The following is a 26,403-nucleotide window of genomic DNA, read 5'->3' as shown; positions in this document are numbered from 1 at the left end:
AAAAGTATTGATATTTCAAAAAAACTATAATTTTTTGCTTTGAATATATTTTTCTATAGATTCTTGAGGTAATTTTCAATATGAAGATTTCCACCTCACCCAGTTGGGGTGGTTTTCATCCCCAGGGTAAAAGCACACATCGGGATAGAATAGATTTTTCTTTTCAAGGCGAAACAAAAAGTAATGTTTCATCAAAATGTCACATTGTTATGTGAAAAAAAGAAATGCTTCATTGGAAGTATTTCCCTATAAAATTTGAAATATTCATTCGATCAACTGATACCAGATTTTGATTTTTGTTTACTTTTTTGATCAACTTCACACATTTCATTTCTATAGTACGTAGGCATACCCAAAGACAGGCTTTTAATCAAATTTTCTAAAGGAACAATTCATTCAGGCCAGGCTTCCCTCACCTACACAGTAGATTTATAGACTCACACCTATCAGAAAACAACAATTCCCTTGGCTAATACCACGAAGGGCGTTGGAATATATCCGACAGGTGTCAGTTGAAGATACTTGACAAGTAATTCCTGCATATGCTGTTGGAGATACAACTGTCGGAATCGATTTTTAATTATTGGAACACACTAGCAGACATGTTGCGGGCTATTTGACTACTCTTCAATGCAAGGTAGTGTCCATCATCAACATGAAGTCGATGATTTTCGATAATTGAAAATCGAATTTCTTTCAGAATATCCTTCCTCGAAGTAGGCTGAACCGAACGACAAACAACATATTTGTCATCGCCCCCTCCGCCTGTCAAGGTACTAACCAACTGCATATCCACGTGGCCCAAATCCTCGTATAAGGACAAAAAACTCTCATGCCAATAGTACCTGGGCCTATTTGAAGACTGGTTTTGAATCAAATTATCTAAAATCTAAAGGAACGATTTGGTCAGTATATTTATGGACTGACACCTATCAGAAAACAACTGCTCCCCCGGCTAATACCACGAAGGGCGTTATATTATATCCGACAGGTGCAGGATTCTTTACAGAAGTAATTCCGCTAAGTGAATTCGATTTTTAATTATCAGAAATCATGGACTTCATGTTGATGATGGACACTAAATTGTACTGACAGGTGGTCAAATAGTCCGAAACCTGTATGCAATCGATTCCGGCAGGAATAACTTCTGTGAAAAATTCTGCACTGACACCTGTCAGAACTAATCCAACGCCCTTCGTGGTATCAGCCAGGGAAGTAGTTGTTTTCTGATGGGTCTCAGTGAATAACCCTACTGTGTAGGTAAAAGAAGGCTGGCCTGAACGAATTTTTCCATCAGATGATTCAACGTCATACATGAGAATGTTGATTCTAATTTGAATAAGTTTTTTAGATGCGTTCTTCGTATTTACTTGGGGTTCAATGAATACCTAATACAAAAAAATACTATTTTGGGTATCAAGTCAGTGATTTTGAAACATTATTTAGGAGATATGTAGACTACTATTTTATTGAAACTTCACTGGTAGAAGACCGTGTAAAGTATAACCTTAACCTTCTTTCACCTGTGGTATTCAGTTTTGAAGTATGAATTTCTTCAAGTTCATTGTAATAGTTTGAAAATGTCCTTATAGGATGAAACTGAAGTAACGTTAGTTACAAATATAAGTGGTAAAAACATTTTTCATGATTATCTCCTACCACGTATAACGGCTACATCCGTCAATTTACTTCAGAAAATTGTTTCATGAATGTGAAAATTTGATTTCGAAATAGCAAAAATTGAAAATTTTCCACATTGAATGTTTAAATATACACCTTACAAATTTTTCAAAAATAATTTTGTTTGTAGTTTGATATATAAACATGCAATGTTTGTTCACCGGCGGTTTATATTGATAATGATACCTACTTTTTCACCAGTAGAGATACTTATTAATTTTTTTATTGGTCTTTACAATTGCTGACATAACTTTTTGAGGTTCCATTTTTGTATTTACCCTTCAGATGAGAATAACAATCATCTACATACTCTCTAGAATACAAAGTTCTGGAATGAAGTCATAGTATAATTTGTACCATCTTCCACATCTGTGATTAGACAAAAATAAGAGAAATAAACAGTAGATAACAATTTATTTGTTCAAGAAAATGTACAGTGTTGTTGATTTTGAACATGCGAGGTGTGCGGCAGTGTTCATCGTACCCGAATACAACTAAATCAGAAAAATAAGGTGGAAAAAAGATCAACCGTAAAACGGATCATGCAAACACGTAAAGCCATCTGTGATGTAGGTGAATTCGGGGCGACAATTTTTTTAGTTACTTTTATTTACATATATAATACATGCTATCAAAAAGCTACATATCCAATAGGCAATAACAATATTATCAACAATATTTACAAGTTCAAGCTAGTCTAAAACAATAAAAAAGCTAGGACCTAGACTATGATTCAAGAGGCCGTTTTACCAACCAAAATTTATTTGATCGAGTTTGATTTTTTCTCTTACGCCCTTCAAATTCAACCAACAATAAATCTTCTACATATGAAATGAGTTTGTATGAAAATGAGTTTGCGTGATTTTGCTGAAAAGTGATTGAATTCAATTTGGTAGGTACGAGTGAAATATGGTTGGTGTAAATCATGTTTGGAGGCATATACTGAGAATATTAAGAACTGATATATCAGCTAAATGAGGACGATAGGGGTTATTTGATTTTCTGTCATTTACATGAATACTTTTCAGTATTGAATATAGTTATTTTGCACAAACCAAAGTTTTATTCAATTCAATGCCCGTGATGGTATTAGCTAGAGGAGTATGTTTTTGATATGCATTGAGAAATGTATCTGCTTGGAATAGCGATGAAAATATTATTATTATCTTCTTCGCTAATTTTCATTTGTTAATTTCATCGTTATTCTGTTAGTTTATTTGTTTATCAGTAACTGGTGTCAGTTGGTGACAGTTTACAATGGTGAATGGTTTTATTACACCGATGCATTTTTCCATGAATATTATAGGACTGCCGGAAAAGAGTGTTTGGTAATTGTGAAACACAGAATTGAATAAGAAAGAATTGTGTATGATTATAGTAACTTTTGAATAGTTAAAGAAAATATTGAGAAAATCTGTAATCTTAAAAAAAAACTTTCGGAAATGATGAACAAAACAGAGCTTCAAACGAAAAAATTATATGAATTTCCTATTAGGCGAACCTTCATTTTGTTATTCCAACTGAATTTTTTGTGGTTACAACTGAATGCTTTGTAGTTCCAACTCAATGCTTTTTTTGTCATACTCGTGATACATTTGTTTGAATAGTGTCATCATATAACTTTATTTTGCCTTGAGGATCTGACAATGACTTCGTTAAAAAAATTATTTTCAGGAGAACAAAATAATTCTGTGTTGTTCGAATGATAAGAGATATCGTTAGAATAGCTGCGATACTTTGCGATCGAGAGGTTGAAAATGGTTTTCAATTCGATGTGGGTAGAATCGAGGGGCAAATCTTTGGATTTGAAAACTGTGTACAGCACTCAATACTATCGCTGATAAATTTATTCTATTAGATATCTACTGTGAGCTTTGAGAGCTTTGGTAATATTCTTATTTTCATCACATCATTCCAAGGATAGATCACATTGGAAGATTTATGGATAAAGTTGGGCGTAACCTGATGTCTAGAAAAAATGACAATCATTTGGAGCACATGTATTTTTTCTATGTTGGCTACTCTGTGTATTTGTCATCAGTGTCAGTAGGATTGAAGAGAAGATGTGCTGCATTGCTGATGATCAATGGATACTCCAATGAATTTCTGAATACTGCATCTTAATGATCTTGACCTCCCTCAATATTTATGAAGGTTTATACATATTTGACAATATGTAGATGATGTTTTATTTGCTGTATAGCCATTTTACTCTGTGTATTTATCGTCAGTATCAACTGTTATATGTAGTTGATGTTCATATTGTTTTTTGAGTTTTATTTGCTGTTTTCATTTTATTCATTTTCTATTTAGTACTCTCAATATTCTATAGAAGTAATGGTGTGAACAGTTATCATGACAACTGACACTGGTGACAAAAACAATGTAGCCAACCCAGAATAAATACATGTGTTACAAATGGAATCGTATTCGATATGGTCTTTCATGGTAGATTGTAACATTGGCAGATCTAGATCTTCAGATGATGTGGTGCTGCAGGTTTTTCCGGGTTTTCCTGCAGCTGAAAAAGCAAATGCGCCACTGGAAGCAATGGAGTCGCCCCGGAGCGCCAATTAATTTCTATTGTTGTTTTTATTTTTATCATTGTTTTATAATTTCACAGATGAAAATAATTGAACATTGAAAAAAAAAACAATTAAAATCGAAACGAATTTGAAGAATAACATAAAGCCTTTTCCACCCTGTAAGTGAATAAATCTAAGTGAGAGAAATTCAAATTAGAAATTAGATATCCTTTTGAAGAATTCATCAAAAGAAAGTCAAGCTCAATGGTTCAAAACATGACGTTAAAAATAGTATGAGTTAAGTTCTCTTTCCATTATAATGAGAGATAATCAAATAGTAACCCGTTTGAAAACTCTGATTGTATTGAAGTATATGCCTCTCGAAAAAATATTGAGTCAACAGTGAAATGAAAATGTAGTCAGTTATCCAATATATGATTAAGTCACTCAAAAGCCATAACAACAGCAGTTTGTAGTCGAAGAGTAGGTTACACTTGGATTGCCAGAGGTCATATACAACCCTCACCATCGAGTTCACGCTTCGCCATGGAAAATTTCAGGATTAGTGTCCGTTACCTATTACCACCACCAGATATATTTACCAGTCCCGAAAAATCCCTTCTTGCCTTTCCCTTTCTCTCCCTTGGGCACGGGCGCCGGGTTCTTTTCCCTTCCCTCCTTGGTCTTGATGGGGTGGTTGGCTTTCGAAACCATTTTCAGCGGCGCCGGTTCAGATTTTTTAGAGGGGTTCGGCGTGGACGGTTTCGATGTCACCTGCTTGGCGGTCAGCTTCGGCTGGAGTTTGGCAATTTTGCTGGCCTTCATTGGTGGTTTTGGGCAGCACTGGTACGGTTGGTAGGACGGGTTCGGGAGCTGTCCCTTGCCCCCCATGCCGATGTAGAAACAGCCATCCCCTGCAGCAGGAAACATAATGTCAGAATCCACTTGGTATAAATCGGAAAATATATATAATACAAGGCGAATAGCTGTTAGTATGCGATGATAAAATACGAGACTACAGTGAAGTGAGAGTCTGACACTATGTCCTGCATGCAGTGCGATAAAATCATGCATATTTATACGAGGCCTACTCCAGAAGCTGGCTACCGTCCAGGACTGCCGGACTCTCGGACTAACAGCGAGGGGAGGGGCGGTTTCTCGAAGTGTCGAATAATTTACGATTAGGACTAGTCAAATTGAGCTTGATATCAAAATTATTATTTCACTAAATGCACTTTTTAGTTCAAGACTATTACACTTTTCCTGTAGACTGATGAAATTCTAACTGCGCGATGAAATGACTGATTACCTTATTTTTTAATAATAAAATTATTTGAAGGAAGCTCGTATTCTTTTTTTCTATGGGTCATTTTAAAAAAATATGCCATTCTAATTCAAAATGTTCATATGTAAATGTTATACAGAGTTTTCACAAACATACTGTATAATTTGAGGATGAAACAAATCATGTATTTCTGAACGAATAATCTCAATTCCATTTCGTTGTTTCATTTCATAGTTCCAACATTTTACAGAAAGATTTCTCAGTTATTTATAAAGTTAAAAGTTCATATAAGCATGGGTCCGCAAAGCCTTAATTTTTAGTCTTACTTTGGCACTTAATTGTAGGGGCGCTACCTACAGGTCTTGGTATCTTGCTTCTCTATTATTTTTACGTGAAAAAGGTATGCTTGTCAAAAGTCGCTACAAGCGCCTTTCACAATCAAGTGCCAAACTGAAACATTATTCGAATTTCTTCTATTGAAAAGTCCCCAAATACTAATTTTCTTCCAAATATCGACATTATTTCAAAATTCATTAGCGAAAACCCAAAATAAAAATAAATTTTCTCAAAAATGAAGGCCTTGTGGACCCATGCTTAGATGAAATTTTTACCTTATAAATAACTGAGGAATCTCCGTCTAAAATATTGGTTACTCATTACACATCACCGTGTATATGTCCTTCCACTACATGCACTTTTATTTAGGTCATTCGATCGATTTCCAAATTCCTCCTGTTGATTAACTTTTGAACGTTAGTGTTTGTTGTTAGGCTTTTATTATATTGGAATCATTTGTCGGGTTTGGATGCTACCGAAATGCGAAATTTCTTTCGCTAGAAAAGTAGTCAATTGGACTTGTTTTCTATCTACAAGCTAAGTAGTTCAGTTGAATACTTATCAATATTAGCTCTTGCAACATAATTATAAACTCGTTTTCTCATTAACATTACAATTAATGGTTTAAAAATTGTTACTAATCGTTCATAATCTTATCAACAGTGAAATATATGCACTTTTTCATCGAAAATATTGTTCTTTGTAACGCAATTATTTTCATTTATCATAAATAATGTTCCTGAAACAGATGAGATATTTCTTGAAAAGTCTATATTCGTACTATCAAAACAAATCTCAATCGACATGTAAATGGATAAGTATTAAAATTATTCAATTACCCGTGTTAAGACATTAGTGATTTTCGATTACATCATCTTGTAAATTCCTGTAATATCAGTGGACATTTTTATTGTGAGCTCTTCATATTGTAATTTCAACATTTTACCTACGTATAGTTTTTTCACCCTTTAAAATGTATCTACTTTTAAACGTATAATAATTATTTCTACTAAACCAATCTTCAACTCGGCCAATGTTTTCAGTTTTTACTTGAATCATTTTTTGCTTCTCATCATAGAAGCGACTCGCAGATATTTTGAAGGACATATACGGTATGAAAATCAAATACTTCTATCTCTATCGTTTATTACGAAATTATTCACGAAAAAAGTTGAGAAAGACTTGATTCGATCCAAATTGGTAGCCACGGTTTCTAATCTTAATTGCTCTCAAAAGTTTCTTGAAAACTGGATCATTTAAGTTGAATTTTAGAAAGTATTATTGATAGTTTTCATCAAAACCGAAAATAATTTACAAGAAAATCATCATAAAATCCTATCCACCGGCATTTGACATGTATTGCATTCGGATCTTTACTTTGGTTGAGTTTTTTCGAAAACTGTGTCACCCATCTCCTAACTAGTTGAATTAACTTTGCTTGAAGCAACCCAAATATGTTCAAACAATGGTAGATATATCAAGTCTCATTCAAAGTCAAGACTTGCCCTTTTAGATAATATATGAACGTAAAGATCCAACGTTTGATGAAAATACTATGAAAGATCTGTGGTAATCAGAGACAAACTCACTAGAGATGTTTTCCCAGAATTCTAACGCCAACTTAGAGATATGACAGAGTTCTATCTGATTGTATTGGTGATCACAAATAGTCGGTTGCTATTATTATTACAGAATGACTCTTCATACATATGCATTAATGTCTAAGATTCGTATGTCTTGAGTCTTTAGAAGAAGTGAGACAGGAATAGCAGCATTTGAATATCGATTGTCATTCCAAGCCAAGGTTATAGACCACAGGTCTTCTACGAAATTGTTTCAATCGATGCTTTCTTCAATGGTGGAACTACTACAGAGATGCAGACTTTTATGGTGAATCTTCTAATTCTACTTCTGTTTTACGAAAAATAGAATTACGTTGAAACGGTAACATATTGTTCGCTTCCCTATTTAAATTGAATATTTTTATCACAGCCTGAGAGGGCTACTCGAAGTCTACAATGTTCTTGTCAATTTATTCTGGCAGTAGCTGAATACTAGAGATGATTCATTTCCATTTTAACACATATTTTTGTGGAAGGAAATCGAGTGAAAACCACCGATGCTCAACCGTTGGTCTGCAAAAGCTGTTCTCATCGAATAAAGTGAAAAAAGTAACTTTGTCACTTGCAAGTTTTATAATAATAATAAATTATGGCTATTGACTTTGTTTTACTATTTGGGTGCTCAATTTCTTTCTGCTGCCATTGAAGCAAATGTTATTCTAATGCAGATGTTGTTTATTCTATATTTTTGTCTTAGTCGCAAGTTATTCGACACATCTCCACCGTTTTACCACCAAACACGATCCACTTTTACCTGGAACAAATCCCTTAACCAACTCATCGAAATTTTGCAGTCCGCTGCCAACGTCCTTGTTGTTTTTCTCCAAATCGTTAGGGTTATTGTTATGGTCTTCATCCTCGTCATCGTCATCGTTATCATCTTCATTCGCGCTAACATCACCTAAGAAATTACAGCAACATGCAGCCCCACATGCAACACACCTCGCAAACCTCGCATTTGAAGCCATTTATAAAATTTTATATTCGAATAATTTTTCGTGAAAAATGCGATAGTTACTATTGAAATCAGATGTTAAGATAGTGAAAGTTTGGTATCCTTACTTTTTTGTTCAACTAGCCATTCCAAAACTCTGTCCTCATTTTTAAGGTTCCCTATAACATTTCATTGAGATAATTAATTACCTGACCTGAGAATATTTTCGAAAAACCTATGAAAAACTCGGTCCCAAAACAAGGCTTACCGTCATACATGATTGGCACTCCCGTTTCGTAGTAGACCAAAGCCGGAAAGCTGAAAATTCCTATTTCGGAGGCCAGTTTGGCATCCATAGATTTCACGAATTGTATACCGTGTTTGTCCGTATCGTCGTCGATAGTTTCTAATTCTTCCAGAATTTCACTGCATTCTTCGCATTCATTGCTGTAGAAGAGAACGGCTAAGTGTTCGACGTCGTTTATGAGTACCTGCGAAATATTAAAGATGTAACGTTGTTATCAAAACTCACATTTCGAAACTCCTTTGACATCTGTCGAAAAAGTTGAGAAATAAATAATCAAGAAAGGAAAAACTGCAAATAGCTTTGAATTTTTTGTTCATTTTTGATGGGCAAAATTGTTAAATACGACAAGTTACTGGTAAGTTAACATTTTTCATTGTGAAAAATACTTTGATTTTACACAGTAACTTATCGGGGTAAACTAATAGTTTGCCCTTTCTACATTTGCATAAAGTTCTCCATTATAATTTTCATATTTTTCAGATTGTGGAAGGTAAAAATACGCAAAAATGGTCGATAAAAAACTGATTTTCCTCTACAAAAAATGACTTTCATTGAATATTTGACTGCAACTGTTTTGTAGTTCTGAAAAAATATGTTGAACTCCGAGATGATATTACAAGATGATTGTTATACTCGTTGAATGTTGAAAAAAAATTCAGCGACTAAGAACAAATCGCATATTTAACGATTTATTTTCCAAAGAAACATACAATATTTATAGCAGAAAACAATCAATAATTCATAAACTATACTCTGTCCAGCAAGGGGCTGTCCTCAGGGGGGGGTTCTATCCCCTATGATGTGGAACTTTGTAATGGACGAGCTACTATGTCTCTTGGACCTTAATGGGTATAAAGCACTGGGTTATGCAGACGACTTAGTCATCTTAGTCCAGGGTAAATACAATGATGTAGTGAAGTGATGCATGCAGCATCCCTTCACTATATTACAAGATGGACCGAAGAAGAAGGGCTTAACATAAGCCCATCCAAATCGACCATAGTAGCATTCACCAAGAGGGCTAAAACGGAGGGTCTCGGACCTCTAAAACTTCGAGGTGAAGAAATACAAGTGTCTGGGGACGTTAAATATCTGGGAGTAATCCTAGATTCCAAAGTGACCTGGAACCAACACTTGGACAGGATAAAGAAAAAACCGGAGATAGCACTGATGCTCGCCAGATGCATCTATGGAAAAACATGAGGGCTAAAACCAGACATGGTATATTGGCTATACACGATGGTGGTTAAACCCATAATAACATATGCATCTCTGGTTTGGTGGCCAAAGATGAAGCAGGCGACCACCATCAACAAACTAGGCAAGGTGCAAAGATTTGCATGTTTGGGAATGACGGGAGCAATGAGAACTACCCCAACAGCTGCATTGGAGACACTCCTGAATCTACCTCCTTTACACATTGTGATAATGGGGGAGGCCAGGATGGGCCAATTCAGACTGGAAAACTCACCGAACTACAAAAGTTCGGACCGAACAGAAATTTCGGAACAAGTGGAGGAGCACATATTGAATATGTGCACGGACCACATGACACCGAAGTACACCTTTAACACAAACTTCATGGCCAAAATTATAAGCCGGGAAGAGTGGAAGACCATTAGTCATCCCGAAAACATGTTTGAAAAAAACACCTGGTGTACAGATGGGCCGAAGACCAAACATGGAACGGGAGCTGGAATATACCGAGCGGATAGAAATTTAAACTACAGCTATCCGCTAGGACTATACACATCTGTCGTTCAGGCGGAAGTGAATGCTATCTTGCAGTGTGCAAGGCTTATTAAATTGAGACCTCAAAGAAATGAGCGCATCAATATTTTTGCAAGAGCGCACTAGGGGCTCTGACAAAGCCGAAGGTGACATCAAAACTGGTCTGGGAATGCCATGAAGAACTGAATGAACTTGCAAACAGGAACAAATCAACTTTGTACTGGGTGCCAGGGCATTCAGGAATCACAGGTAATGATAAAGCATGAATGAGCTAGACGCGAATCATCAACTTCATATATAGGTCCTGAACCAGCTCTGGGGGTACCAAAATCATTGGTACGAAACCAGATTAGAATATGGACCAATAAGAAGCACACAGAGTATTGGACAAAAGTACCTGGCAACAAACACAGTAGAACCTCCATTAGGGAACCGTCCGAGAAAAGAACCGAAGAACTACTTCAATATAGTAGGGATCGGCTCAGAATAATTACAGGGTTACTAACCGGTCATTGTCCGCTTAGAGGACACCTGAATAAAATTGGGCTGTATAAAGGAGACCTCAGCTGAAGATTATGCAACGAAGGAATAGAAACAGCTCTACACATCTTATGCGAATGTGAGGCACTGAATTACAGGAGACAGGTAATATATGGACGTATAAAATTACGCCCAGAAGAATATGACGAACATCCAACAGGAACGAGACTGGTGGAATGGGTGTCATGAGAAGATGGGAGAATAAACGCAATAAGCCCAAGAGGCTGCAGTGTTTTCTGGAGACTTGGACTAAATGGACAAGTCAGACAGCTCCCAAGGTACAAAAAAATACTTTGTCCAACTAAGCAACAAACTGCTCCCAAACATTACCATGCCTAGTGCACGTGGTCTCCCAGACGAAGCTACTTGTACAGAGTCGCATTAAGGAAGGATCGAAGTTTTATTTTGGTAGAGTGAAGGAACACAAATTAGCAGTTTTTTTCAGCCATATCAGTACTTGACATTTCGAAAATTTTTGAAAGTTCAAAATACCGTTTATGTAAACATCACAGGCGTTAAAACGTAACTGTCCACTCTGACACTGTAACAATGAATTCCGCCAGCCGATTGCAGTTAAATCTGATTGGCCAGCGTAAGGAGGTTTGTTTATTTTACCCAATAGATGCAAATATGCTTGATGATCAGGCTTTGATCACGCCTCTATCTTTGGGTTACTTTGTTTGTTGGATGGATATAGTTTAACTATAACATAATTGAGTACGAAAAGAACACTAAAAAAGATAAATTAGAACCGAAACTTGAAAAAGACATTGAATGGTTTTAAGCATTCCGTAGCTTATTGTAAAATTTGATACCTTTACAGTAAATCGAAGTTTGATCAACATTTGTTTTCTCCAATTTTAGATTGCCTGAATATCTTATTGAATAGTTTTGTTGGTCACCATTGATTTTGATTTTTGAGCTCATTTTCGACCAATCGAATGAAGGTAATTTGAATTCATGTAAGGATGACAAATCTAGTAGTGTTTTTGGTTTATACAAGTTGACTGTTGGCTCCTCGTAGTTTAACTTGAATATACACCCTATAATTTTGTTCTTAAGATTTTCAATTAGTTTCAATGAGGAATTTGTTGCCATTCCTCATACTGATATGAGATAATGAATGAAAAATGAATCAATTTAAGGTATTTTAGTTGTAAAACATTTCTCAATATGTTGTCTCCATGATACACTTTCATCTAGAATGAAACCAAAAAATTTAGCACTAGGAGAGTATTTGATATTTTCATTATGGAATTTGATTGGATTTTTCAAATCAATTTATAAAGACCTTTTTGATACAAACATATACGAAGATAACTGAAAATTTATTGGTATTTTACGGCATTGAAGTCATGAAGATATTTGATGAAGGTCTTTTAAAATAATAATTTTGATTTCTTGTACCCTATTTCCATTGTGAGTTGAATTGATGTCATCATCAGACATTTACCAAATAAATTAAGTGTAGCCAAAGAACTGAAATATATAATGAACAAAACAGGTCCAAATATTGATCCTTGCGGTACCCCAAATATTATTTTTTTGTAACAAATTATGTCGCTCATATAGACATCACGGATATCTATATTATGCATTATTTCCAGCACAATTTTATAGTTCACAGTGAACTATAAAACTCCACATTTTTGGTTATGGCAATTGGGTTATGGCATCTAATACTGCGGACTCACAGTTTTTTCGAAATCCGTGTTGCCCATCATATAATAATTTTGTCTTTTCAAGATATTCAAACAATCTAGAATGTTCCGATTTCTGAATAATTTTAGATAAAACTAGTAAAACTGAAATTGGTCTATAATTTGGCATTCAGTCTCTTCTTTTTACCTGCTTCAAATAATGGTTTTACTTTGTCAATTTTAGCATTATTAGTTACCAAACCTGTTGAAAAAATAGTTTATCAATTTACTCATCAGAGGTGTAAATTTTATTAAACTTTTTTAAATAATTTTTATGGTAATTCCGTCGAATCCTGAAGGTTTTCTAGAATCTAATATTTAATTCTTCTATCTCTTCTGAGTGATTTTGATTGAACTGCTGGACTATTTTGAGTAGGAATACTAGATGATACATTAGTACCAACAGTAACAAAATAATTGTTTAAACTCTCATAAATATCTTGTATATTTTCAATTTCATTTTCATCAACGGATATAAATTTAATTTAACCATTTCCATGATTTGTCTTATTACAAAGAATTTTGTTTATTGATTTCCATACGCACTTTGGAGCAGGGTTACCGAATTTTTTTTCATAATATTAATTTTTGGCAATTCAAACACTTTTTTACTAAATAAATGTTCATTGTCAGAATAACGTGTATCTTTTGGGGTGGAATTTGTCACGTTATTATTCTTGAAAGATCTTTACTGAACCAGGGTTTGGAATTTCCTATGCACTGATTTCTCTGACGAATAATTTTTGAAAATTTCTAATATTTGATCAATCTTTTTCTATTGTTTTTCACACTTTTTCGGTGCACTATACTCAATGACTTTCTATAGTTTAATAGTTGTGGTGTTACTCATATCAGATTCATTTTTATCTGAAAATATTTCAACCGAGTGTAGCTCAGCTTCTTAATAAAGCATTATACTATCAAAGAAAAGTTTTATCCGCAAGTAACTGCTGCTGCTGGAACATTCAACATTAGAAACATACCTACCTACCTGTAAAGTTTTTCTGTCAACGTTCTCTATGATGTCTGGATCGGATTCTCGTAGTTTCAGAATCCAATCTAGAATAGCTTCTTCGTGCATCAGATCTCCAGTGTATATTTCTCTGAATCTATTTCTGTAGAACACTACCGCAGGCAGAGATGGCAAATCGTACTCTTTCTGTATTCCTTCGTCGGATATTTTGACGAAATCGATATCTTTATCTTCACATTCGTCGTCGATGTTTTCGAGCTCTTGTAAGATTTTTTGGGATCGCTTGTCACCCTCTTTGTCTGGAAACAGAAAAATGGAAAAAGGTGAGAAATATGTTTTATCCCAACAAAGGTGTGCTTGTATCTGTATCTGTAGAGTAGGGAGGGGGAGTTTAGACCCACAGCACTTAGGCCACATGTGATCCATTGTACATCCTCCCTCACAGTGGAAAATTCAGCAGTTTCTTTTGTAAACATTTTTTCCACTTCAACGGAAAATATTTTCCTCGGTTCACCAATGACGTTGGTATCTACTAAATGATATTGTCCACCATATGAAAGATTTCACCTATTCGATGATTGGTATTCACAAAATTTTCAATACTCGAACAGCAATTTTTCCATCATGAAGAAAAGTTAAATGAAACTTTCTATGTTTTTTACCACTTTCACTTGTGACTAACGTTACTGAAAATGTTCTATACACGCATTCCTGTTTCACTTGTGAGTGAGGTTTCAACTTTGAAAGATCTGTAAATTCCCATATTTTCGATAAATCCTGGCTTCATTACGATAATGATAACTACAGTGTCACATATAAAGTTCGCGACATATGGAAGTTTTTTATTAATAGATATAATGAAAATATGACTTCGCAGTTAGTTTGAGCTTGAAAAGTGAGTGAAATTCAGCCACTTTCATTTTGTCAAACTGATTTTTTCGGGAAAAAAATGTCAAATTTGACATTTTTTCCCGAAAAAATCAGTTTTTTTTCAAATTTCAAAAAATGCTAAAGAAAAAAAAAGTTGTTCAGTTTTCAATTTAATATCCTTGCTCAAAATTTGGACTCTCCACTGTCACTTAGACTTTTTTTTATTTTTTTTAATTTTTCGTATCTTTCACTCTATCCATTCGAACGAAACATGATTGAAATTCCATAATTTTGATGAATACATGACTTCAATGTAATATCTTGCCCAGAAAATACCCGCATTAGCCTGTTACCAGAAAAAAAAATGAATACACCTCCAGAAATTCGTCTTTGTTGTAGAAAAGTTCACCTAGTTCTTTCATTTCATTGTATGAGAGAGCTACTGTGCTAGCGAAACATGTGATTATATGTTTGTAGAGATCAAATCGTGAGGCGTAGTTTTTGAAAAGTTCTTTTATGTGGTGAGAATATACCATATCGAGATGTTGCTTCTATTTTCAATCACCGGTATCTAGGAAGAAATATTCACTTTAGTACCGCGGGAAAGATATTGAAAACATTCAAAGAAACTGGCTGTGTGGACAATGGTTTCAAGAAATCACATAATCCAATAAAGTAAAATGAAGAAGAACAACTTAATATTTGTTCGAGTGTTGTCGAAAACGGAAAAACTAATATCAGTAGTAGCAGTGAAGATATAGGGGTTGTCAGAGAAATAGACTCTTGAAGAAAGATATTTCTATATTCGAGAAGAACTTTCATTGTCGCTGGTGATCCAACAATAATAATTTGTGGTATCAGCTTGATGGGGCACCGATCCACCAAACTGTAGAAGTGAAATAGTGTCACAGTCAAATTATATCTATTAATAAAAAAAACTCCATATGTCGGGAACTTTATGTGTGATACTGTAGATTTAGAAAATATGTTTCGCAATCTCTTACTGTTCCTTGATGACCAAAATGGCCTGTTGAAGATGACACGGACCACGGTTTTGTAAATGTCTTTGTCGATAACACAGTTTGTTTCGATTCGTTCTTAAAATTAAGTCTACCTCAGATTGACCTGCTTATTTTTCTGTAATGCTGACAAATAATTCATGAATCATGAGTAGTAGTAGTTAGAAAATTAAAATTCTATTGTTTCCATAGTCATCAGATTTAATGATTTCTATAACGGAATCGGCAACCTCTAGAGCGTGAACATGTTCACTAACCAGGAAATATCAATCGCGCTGTATCATATCGAAATTCAACTGTACTTTGTCCAATGTTTCTAGAACCATATTTTGTTTTGCCTTTTCCCTAGGTTTTTGCGTTGAATATGACTTTTTTTAAATTTTTTCTCAAAAATATTTATTTTTCATCAATTTATATTTTGTTTCCTTCAAAGTAGTCTTCCTCAGATATAATACACCAATAATACACCAATACCCGAAGCATATTCACTTTTCGCTGAGCTCTCTCAGCGACTCGGTTTTTATATCTTCAATGATCGAAAAAAGCGGTCCTTTCATGAGTCTTTTCAATTTCGGGAATAGGAAAAAATCACAGGGTGCCACAACTTGTGAATACGGTGGCTGAGGAATGATTACAGTGTTGTTTTTGGCGAAAAAATCACGAAGAAGCAATGACGATTGAGCAGCTGCATTATCGTGATGAAAAAAGCTTGAATTGTTTTTCCACAATACTGGACGTTTTCTTCATATTGCTTCTCGTAAAAGGTGTATAATTTCAAGATAATACTCTTTACTGACCGTACGACAATTTGATAAGAACTCCTGATCCAATAAGTTACAATAATCGAAAAAAACAGTGAGCAAAACCTTGACATTTGGTCAAACTTATGGTGCTTTTTCTGGTCTTGGCTCTCCTGAGCTATTCCATTGGGACGATTGGGCTTTGGTTTTGATGTCATAACTGAATACCCATGATTCGTCACTGATTCTGTAACTGTATCTGTAGAGTAGGGAGGGTGAGTGTAAGCCCACAGCACTTAGGCCACATGTGACCCAGTGTACATCATCCCGAGAAGTTGTCCTAGGTCATCGTCCATCCTGTCCTTTCCAGGAAGAATGACAGGTTACTGGGAGACATCTCCTTTATATTGGCTGGTGTAGGACAAGACTCGCCGAACACACACTCTCTTATTGACGATAAATCCGGGCACTTGCATAGGACATGCTTGACAGTCTCATAGTCTCACAGTCTCTATGCAGTCTCTGCATAGAGGTGTGTCCACTAGCCCCATATTATGGAGGTGTTTCCTTAGTTGACAGTGGCCAGTCAGAAATCCTACTGTTAAGCGTAGATTTTTTCTGGTCATCGCCAGATATTTCTTCGGCGCCAGCTTTCCAGGTCCGCCAAGGGTGATTCTGGCAAGATTGCATCTTTTGATTCCATCCCATCTCTTTAGTGATTGAGCATGGGTGTAACATTTGGCCGTAGGTGCCACTGGGTCCTAAAATTCTTTGTCCAGCCGCTTCCTTGGCTAAAGAGTTGGCAATCGATCACCTTTACTCCTGTCGTACCGTTCAACCCACCTCAGGATAATGTTATTATCTACCGAGGCTTTGGCTAAATCTTGGTGGCAATCTAGTACTAGCCCTGATGTAACACGTTGTCTGTTCAAGGTTAATAGGGCTTGTCTGCTGTCAGTGAAGAATGTTGTTTTTTCCAGTCACTAGTTATGACCTGGATTGTCGTTAATGTCATTAAACATTCTCTGAGCGATGCTGATGCGACGTGTTTTTTGGTCAAAATTCAGCAATTTCGGAACGAATTTGCTGCCACACGCCCAAAATTCAGGAAAAAATTGCATGAAATGAGCCAACGAACATGCCGACATCCTCAGTAACTTCCATAATAGTGATTTGACGATTCTCCATTACAAATTTCTTCGATTTCTCAACATTTTCATCGGTTGTTGATATGCTGAGGCGTCCAGGTCGAGCGTCGTTATTCACATCTGTGGAAAGCTTGTACGGCTTATAAACATTTTCTTTACTCAAAGTACAGTCACATATGCTATTGTCAACATTTAAAAGTGTTGATGCAAATTCTTTGATCCATTTTTTTTTTTCGATAACAGAAAAACTGAATACGCAACACACTACTAATTTTTATGTCTCTCACCACAAACTAAACAGAAACTGAGAACATATTTTGGAGACGAGTGTGGCTAAAAAATTGCTAATCGAATATGCGTAGCCCGCGAAATTTGAACATTCACTTGATTTTTTTAAAAGTCCATGTACGTTTGTGATGTTCTGGATGCATTTAAAATATTTCAATAGTTTCAGTTCTCTTGTTTTGGTCGTGAATTTTGATGAAGATGATCAACTTTTTCAATAGTGTCTCTATTGGTTCTTTCGATATGGGTGTTAGAATTTTCCGGAAGTTCCAAGAACTGCGCCAATAATTTTACTGTTAGATCTACTGAAGAGCTAATTCCAAGCCTAATGAATCTTTATACGTCAGTTTCGAATTCTTTCGAATTCGTTCCGTCAAGCTTTTAGACTATAATTTTTTTGCCGGTCTCATTATTAAGAGTATGTTAAGTTATCGAAGGTGGATGCTTCGAAGCGTTTGTTTAAGGACAAAACACAAGTACTACAGGAAAATCCTTGAGGCGCTCTTAGAGTGGTGCCTGTGCGAAAGTAGCGATTCACATTGGATTTGAATTGCTGGAGATTAAATCCATTTGGAAAAACGTTCCCAGGAAATTCATTCCACATAAACGCAGTTCTCCAGATGAAATATTTTTCAAACAGTGAAGTTTGAGGTGTACTGAGTTAAACCTCAAAACGATGAGCAGCCACAGTCCATTGCTTGTTTCTAATGGTGAAATCAAATGTGCCAAGTCACTTGAACACCTCGCGTGAAATTATCTATAAAAAAAAAAAAATCTCCAACCTTTCTTCCGTGTTCCAGGCTATCAAGGTTGCACGTGATGTTCGCGTCTCTGGATGGAATCCAGCAGCTTCAGGTTATGTTTGGGGACGGAGCTCCATACATAAAAACAATATTCCAAAGAAGGTCTGATCTGAGCTTTATGAAGCTGAGGTGTGTACAGTTTTCTGGTTCGGAACAGTGTTCCAAGCTTTTGAGAAGCAGCCTTTGCGTTTCACCAACATTGGACACCAATATGTCCAAGACATATTGGTGTCCATTTTAACCCACAACAAACGAATTAGAAAGTGGAATCCCTAATTCTCTGATTGTGAAGTTCTTCGCTTTCATTTATCCTAAGTTTGCAGCTGTTGCAAGCATTAACAAACCTAGTTCGGTTTTTAGCACTGGGATTTTTGTGCCACTGCCTGAAGGAATTACCGGAATTTGTTGAAAGTTCATTACTGTTACATGGTATTCTTTTTTTATGGTATCAGTGCCTCTTCAGCTCTATCACTTTTCAGTCTTCCTTAAGGAAAACTATAAATGTATAAAATTTTTATAAATGATAACGTTTCAATACATTCGAATATATTCTAGGTAGTTTTTGAATCTTTTTAAATCCATAAAGAGGAATAGTAGCATTTTGAAAAAAATGATTTTTACATAATTCAAAATAGATTATAAAAAAGGAATATACTTACAGAAGTAAACGACGACATGCTCATTTTCGCTCAGTATTTTATCCAACATCTTCGAATTAACTTCCTCTATTCGGTCAGGTATTTCCAAAGTGTTCTCGTCTGTCAACCAAGCTAGAACCTCATCTTCATCCTCTAAGTCTCCGGTGTAAACAAGCGGATCTTTGTTCCTGAAGAAAACCAATTTCGGGAAACTCTTGATTCCGTACTTTTTAGCAACGACCAAGTCCTCCGTGGTTACGAAGATGATACCGTTTTCATCTAGTTCATCGTCGATGTTTTCCAGATCGCGTAAGATGTCATCACATTCTTGTCCTTCCTCACAGTTACCGCTGAAGTAGACAACGACGTATTCGTGCTCTTGAATGAGGTCTTCGAGGATTTCGTCTGTGACCTCTTCGATCGTCGCCGTTTGTTTTTGTTCTATGAGCCATTTGAGAACTTCCTCTTCGTTCATTAGGTCGCCTTCGTAGATGGACGGGATCTTATCTTCGAAATAAACCAGGGTAGGTAGATGATCTATACCGAATTCTTTAGCTTCAGCATCGTTGTCTATCCTCACTATGACTATTCCTTCTTTTTCCAAATCATCGTCAATGTTTTCGAGCTCATTCAGGACTCTGATGTCTTGTTTGTCGTCTTTGTCATCTTTAATCAGAACAAAATTAAATTTAAGGGTTTGCTCTTCTGGATTTCTGAACAATATAGAAGACAGTTATGAACATATTTCTTGACAAAGAGCTTGATGAACAACAAAATGATAAAGTTAATATCGAATATATTAACTTTAATATATTTGGTCAGATAACTGAAAAGCTCATTATTTTTTTATGTGAATAATTAAAAAGTATGATTCTGGTTACTGGAATGAATAAATGTATGGTGGGACGGTAACCTGGTGGGTTGACGTGGGTGATTTGCTTCATTCACTCAATCAACCGATGTGTGAACCGGTGGTTTGAACCGCAAGGCCAGACGATCGATTTTCATTTTATATCGTCCAACCCGTGTTAGGGATCACACGTTAATATGTAAGACCTCTTTAGTCTTCAGCTCGCACAAGTTTCGACTTCTGAGGGCAGCGACAGTTGGTTAACCCGACCCGGCTTTCTAATGGTAGCAGAACATATGTGCCTATATTTTTTTACTGTCATAGTATAACAACATTCGAGAGTATTCGAAACCATTTGGGAATAGTTTGGAACATTCGTTTCTGTGTGCAGGCGGAGCTACCGATTAGTAAGAGTATATAAAGTAAGATACGTCGACTTCTCATAATTTAAAGTCTTTTTATTCCAACCACCACACCATCTTTCATCTTATATTTTCTACCTGAGCAGAGATGGGTAACTCGCCTATCAAATAATAATAATAATTGATAAAATTCACTTAAAAAAGTATATTGACAAATATCAATTTTGTATTAGGTAGGTACCTATCTATCTAAAAACAACAAATTAAAAACTTTTGTAGCTTGAATTCATTTTCTCTCGTGATAGGTCTGATTTTGGAATAACGCCCAAGATATAATTTCTAACTGGCACCTGGAAAATGAGATCACAGATAGCTAGAGATATAATGAAACATCGATATCAGTACTCTGGAAGGTGTCGGATTTTGGTTTCCCAAGACCCAGAATTTTCATCTTCCCATCATAAGGATGATGAGGAACATGTCTTCACAATTGACATAGTAGCCTTCGAACCAGTTTTCTGATCAAATGTGAATCCATGATCTGTTGCAGAAAATCTGGCGCTGAATCAATTCCTGGATTAGGGTTTTGTTCAATTAAGATGGTTTCAACAATCAGCGAACATTCCTCATAGAGAAGTGTCCATAATTGCGTCCCGAAATTATTGAAGGAACCAATTTGTTTATGAATACAAGGAAAAAAGCATTGGCAGAAGAAAAAGTTCAATAAAAGTGAATCGATTTTATAGGACTATGCGAACTAGATAGAGAACAAAAAGTCGTGATCTGTTCACTAACGGAATATATACAAGATGAACAGATCGGAAACTTTGTGAAGAACTTGATAGATAAAACTGAAAGCTCTGGAATGACATTAATCTATTCACAACACCAGAACGAAACTAGAAGCGTGTTTTGCTGAGTTAGCATCATCAGTAGTTGAATAAAGCTGGTTGACTAGGCATTTCCTGATGATGCTAACTAGGTTAGCAAAAAGTGGGTCGATAGACAGTATTTTTGTTCTGGTGTGTGAAAAGGGTTTTCAATATATATTTACTCTGTAAAAATACCGAAGATTCTTCATTACAGTTCTATAATGTACTTTTATATTTCTAATAATCACATACTCAAAAGCAAGACAGCTTTTTTCTAGTTCCTGTAGTGTATCGAAAACTTCCAAACGGTTACCCAAAGCTAAGTGACAATTTCATCCAAAGACGATTGTGGCTACTTTAGATCGGAACAAAATGAAATATCTCGGTTATGAATCTGTTTTTGTACTCTTTCATCATTATATTTTCCTATTTTTATTTATTTCACCTTGATACGTATCACCATCCACATGCTAAGTATAGTTGAAGAAGTTGAGAAAGTCTCCAATAAAATCTTGTAATGAAATTGCTGATCACTATCATCACAGCTTATTTAACTCAAGCTTTATCACTAGTCACTTCATTTTTCAAGAAAAGATACTTACAGAATAGTACTGCTAGATACTTCTGCGAATCAATAAGTAAGTCCATCATTTCATCAGTGATGTCTGGTATTTCACTATGTCTTTTTTGGTGTAGGAGCCATCCGAGCAACTCTTCCTCTTTCGTCAAATCTCCCTCATACAAATGAGGAATTTTTTTCTCGAATAATACCAAACTAGGGATGACGTCGATTCCGTATTCTTTGGCTTCGTCTGGATTATCGATTTTCACAAAAACTATGTTGTTCTGGTCACATTCGTCATCAATATTCTCCAATTCCACCAAAACTTTTTGACTCTTCTTCTGGTTCTTGTCATCTGCAAAGATTCAAAATTGTGATGTTCTGATGAATTGAAGGAAATTACTTACAGAATAAAACAGCAACGAATTGTCTTTTGTTGAGTATGATATCCAGCATTTCGTCGGTGACATCTTCAATTTCGTCGCTCTTCACTTGATGTTCAAACCACTTCAGTACTTTATCTTCATCTTCCAGGTTACCTTCGTATAGCGTAGGAATTCCATTCTCGAAGTACACCATAGAAGGAATTTTCTCGATACCGTATTCTTTAGCTTCGTCATCGTTGTCAATTTTAACGAAAACGATTCCGAGCTTGTCGCATTCGTCGTCGATATTTTCTAGTTCGTTGAGGACCTTCTGGGATTTTCTGTCATCGCTGTCATCTGAAATATAACCAATCCTTCAGTTTCTATGGATATGTTTGAATTTCTAAATTTTTTCGTGATATGTACGGTAATGTCTGTTTATGAGGGTTTTGAGACAACTGAATATTGTAAAATTTTTGTATTAGTAGATTATTATTTCACCTGCAGAAGTAAAATAGAAACTTTTTACCATTATTTTGAATAGAGGTAGAGCTGGAACTTTTGGTGTAGAAATTGTCCAAAACAAGCTCCCTTTCCAAATACCAGAACCGTAACGCTTTTCTGCACGCGCGTTTCACCAATCAAGTTGACGGCTTCAGAAAACGGAGTAGATAGTCTACTTCATCCTTCGAAGACTCCAATTTCGTTGATGAAACACGCATTGAGGAGAGTGTTGCAGTTTTGGTGTTGAATATATTGCGATGAAACCTACTTCCACAGTTCCCATATGATACTAAAGACTTGGGACGATGGTAAAAATGAAAGCTCCAGTGTCCAAAGAAATACTTCAAGAAAATGCGACTTAGTTGTCCATATTGCTTCCTACCACAATGCTCAGGTGGATCCTACTTCATATTTTCAATGGAAAAAAGCAGCGATGCAGCTATTACTAATAGAACGAGGTATTTCATATGAAGTCAAAGTCTTGAAAGCTGAAGTTTATGGGTTATTTGAAAAGCGTAAACCAGCTTATAAAAATATAGTGTCGACACGGTTCTAGCGGAATAAGACATTTCAACACTGCACCTACCACCATACCATCCGGAGTTCACCCCATAAAAAATAGAGGCACTAGTGAAGAATAAATTAGTAGCTCGTTATGTATCATTCAAACCAGCTGCAAACTAGCAAGAAGTGACAACTCAGAAGTGGCAAAACTTTTGCAAATACCTAAAGAGGATTAAAGAAGAATATATTATGGATGAGCTGCAATGAGAGTGAATGAGAACCATCCGACAAGGAAATAGAATACGATGAGTTGGATTGTCAATTATAACAATCATTTTATTATGATAACACCACAATAATAATTCAGTCCTTTCATATCAGATACAGCTTGATATAGGATAAAAATAAAAATTATGAGATGGTAGACACATCGACATATTTAAAATGTCACTATTTAACAGATTTGTACTCATATACATAGAAACATTCATTCAACACAGAAAAAAACATCTTCATTTTGCATCAAGACAATCTTTGATACCATAAAAATATTTATTATGCAAATATCCTTTCAATTTTAATTTGAAGTTTTCATTCTCTCAGGTTTGCCGGAAGATGAATTAAAAATTATATAGGTACCTCTATTAGTGTCCGACCGAAACTGGTTTTTACGACCGAAAACGGATTTCGGCAACGGTCTCAGTTTCGGCCGAAATCGAAACTTCCTTACAAGAATTATGTTTTGAGGGAAAAATAAAGAAGGTTATTTTAATCAGTTAGTCTTTATTTTTTTATCTTCAAATCACAACGTTATGCAGTCTTCGACATTTTTACTTATTAATAATCAACATAAAAACCCCTTATTTAAAAAATATCAATTGCACCTTAAAAATACTTAAAATAGGTGAGGTGTTTATTGGAGTAGGTGTAAATCCTTCTTTTGAATATTATTGATGGGTTTTCAAAAATATTGAACATAAAATTACTTATTTGAGTTGTTACCTAATATCACTTGTATGAAATTTAATGAGCCGAACATGACCGTTTCGGCCGTTTCGGTTTCGTTCGTAGTTTCGGCGGGTTTGTCGCCGAAACCGAAACTAAACCTAAACCCGTTTTTTGCCGAAACTCGACCGAAACGGAAACCGAACTTTCGGTCGGACACTAATCTCTATACGATGGTCTTTATTCATAAAATAATAAGCAGTGGGCAGGAATTCCGATAAGGTTTCCATTTTTAGTGGGGTAACTGTTTGATACATGTCGGTATGTTGCATAAATAACATTATAGATTTGACAATATATACACATGAAATTGTTGAAATTTTATATTTTTGAAAATATATTCGACACAGATGTTGATTTTATATGATAATGTGGTAGTAGATTAGAGCATAATATACATTGATGAGTTTGTTAGACCAATGGTCACTTATGGTGCAATTGCCTGGTGGCCGAAGGCTTTACAGAAAACGGCTCAGGCGAATATCTCTGGCTTACAGATACAGACTTATCTGGCCATCAGTGGTGCCATCAGTACACACCGTCAGCGGCCATGAAGATCCTTCTAGATCTACCTCCTCTCCAAAATTTTTTGGAGAAAGAGACTAGATGGAATGTATATAGAATTGTGCACATTACCATTTGCACAAATCAATTTGATGCAGAGTGCAACAGACTGTTGGTTGACGCTGGAAGTCACAGCATTCTGTAAATGACCTCTGACTTCACGCTCATAACGTCAACTACGAACTGCCGCACAAAGAACTGTTCCCAAGTAGAGAGGACTGGATCCTCCGAGAGAAGGCAATATCAAGAGCAGATAGTTGTTGGTTCACATATGGATCAAAAACACCTTCCGGTTCCGCTGCAGTTGTTTTCAGTCGCAGAGCCAGGACAGAGATATCAACCTGCCTAGGAACCTGTGCGACTGTATTTCAAGCGGAAATGTACGCTATTGTATTGTGTGCGGAGAGATTGGAAGAATCCAACCCCATACACAAGTAATAAAAATATTCTCGGATAGTCAAGCGGTGTTGGAAGCTCTTGGTTCCTACTCAACAACGTCTAAATTGGTATCAAATTTTCCTCGATAGGAAAACTTTCAACAGATTATCTCTAATCTGGATTCTTGGCCATACTGTCCTAGAAAACAATGAGGCTGCTGACTCCCTTACAAAGGAGGGTGCTGCAAGCAGCTTCATCGGTCCAGAACCTGTCATTGGCATTGCTTTAGGCTTAGCCAAAGAAAGATTGAACACCTGGATGGCAAGAAAATGTATGGACTTCTGGCAGAATCTTCCAGTATTGGCTCACTCCAAGGTGTTTATTCACCATTCTTACAGGTCAGTGTCATTTGAATATTCATATACAGGGACTCGGACTGTCGGAAGAAGACAGTGTATGTCGCCTCTGTTTGTCAATGTAAATGATGAAACAACAGAGCACATACTTTGTGTCTGCCCCGCTGGGGACCGAATCAGGTTTTGAGAGTTCGGCAGAGCCGTACTCTTACCATCTGACCTGAAAGACTACTCACCATACAAACTAATCGGCTTCGTTGAGAAGCTGGGTTCATTTGGTAGAGCGTGAATAGGTCTGATCCACAATAAACCTTGGGGGTTGCGGTGGAGGTTCGAATAGACCCACTCACTTCGGACCTAACCTAACCTAACATTGATGAGTTGATTTTCATTGAACATAGTTTTTAATTGCAATATAGCTTATGTTCCAGGAAATTTCGTAACTTCAGAAAGATGAATAGTACTATTTCTGATACTCACTTGAATACCAGTCACATATTTTCACCTAGAATAGAAATACAAACTGTTTTCTTACATTCACTTTCAAGCAATTTCTTTCACACCAATTCATGAAATTCTTTGGTAGATTATCCAGGTTTATTCGTAAGTCTTCAAAAGTATCTGAATCAGTTGTCAATCTCCATAGAGAACTACAAGATCTCAACAGATATGGTCAGGAGATCGTTTATGAATAACAAAAAAATAAGGGACCCAGAATAAATCTCTGAGGAACTCCCAGGTCCATCTCATAATATTCAGATTTATGCTCTCTGATTTTGAATGATATTTTTCTGAAGAACATGTACGACTTCAACTTTTCATGTTAGTGCTCACGTGTAGTTTTACCATCTACCTATTGAACATTTATTTATAATAATAATAATTTCTACTAAAGCAATCTATATCTTGGCCAGTGTGAACTGGACTATTACAGGTCTTTTAAAA

General features: G+C 35.8%; 1 protein-coding gene across 6 annotated transcripts in view; it reads right to left on the bottom strand.

Annotated features, from left to right (window-relative positions):
* Positions 1 to 26,403, bottom strand: part of hlk (hulk) — a 99,625-nt gene that overhangs the window by 42,736 nt on the left and 30,486 nt on the right. For all 6 annotated transcript variants that reach the window (XR_012465895.1, XM_074177330.1, XM_074177332.1 and 3 more), the window contains 5 exons: positions 22,190 to 22,504; positions 21,823 to 22,137; positions 19,158 to 19,802; positions 13,652 to 13,932; positions 8,651 to 8,873 (listed from right to left, as the gene is read on the bottom strand). Coding sequence is in view for 5 of the 6 variants with exons in the window: in XM_074177330.1 (XP_074033431.1) it covers positions 8,651 to 8,873; positions 13,652 to 13,932; positions 19,158 to 19,802; positions 21,823 to 22,137; positions 22,190 to 22,504 (1,779 nt within the window). In the remaining variant the exon portion in view is untranslated. The remainder of the gene's footprint in view (positions 1 to 8,650; positions 8,874 to 13,651; positions 13,933 to 19,157; positions 19,803 to 21,822; positions 22,138 to 22,189; positions 22,505 to 26,403) is intronic.

This window comes from Leptinotarsa decemlineata, unplaced genomic scaffold (genome assembly GCF_025532065.1).
Source record: "Leptinotarsa decemlineata unplaced genomic scaffold, Ldec_3_MD MMD2_tig00002974_RagTag_RagTag, whole genome shotgun sequence".
NCBI classification, from domain to species: Eukaryota; Metazoa; Arthropoda; class Insecta; order Coleoptera; family Chrysomelidae; genus Leptinotarsa; species Leptinotarsa decemlineata.
This window is presented reverse-complemented; position numbering and strand designations above follow the sequence as displayed.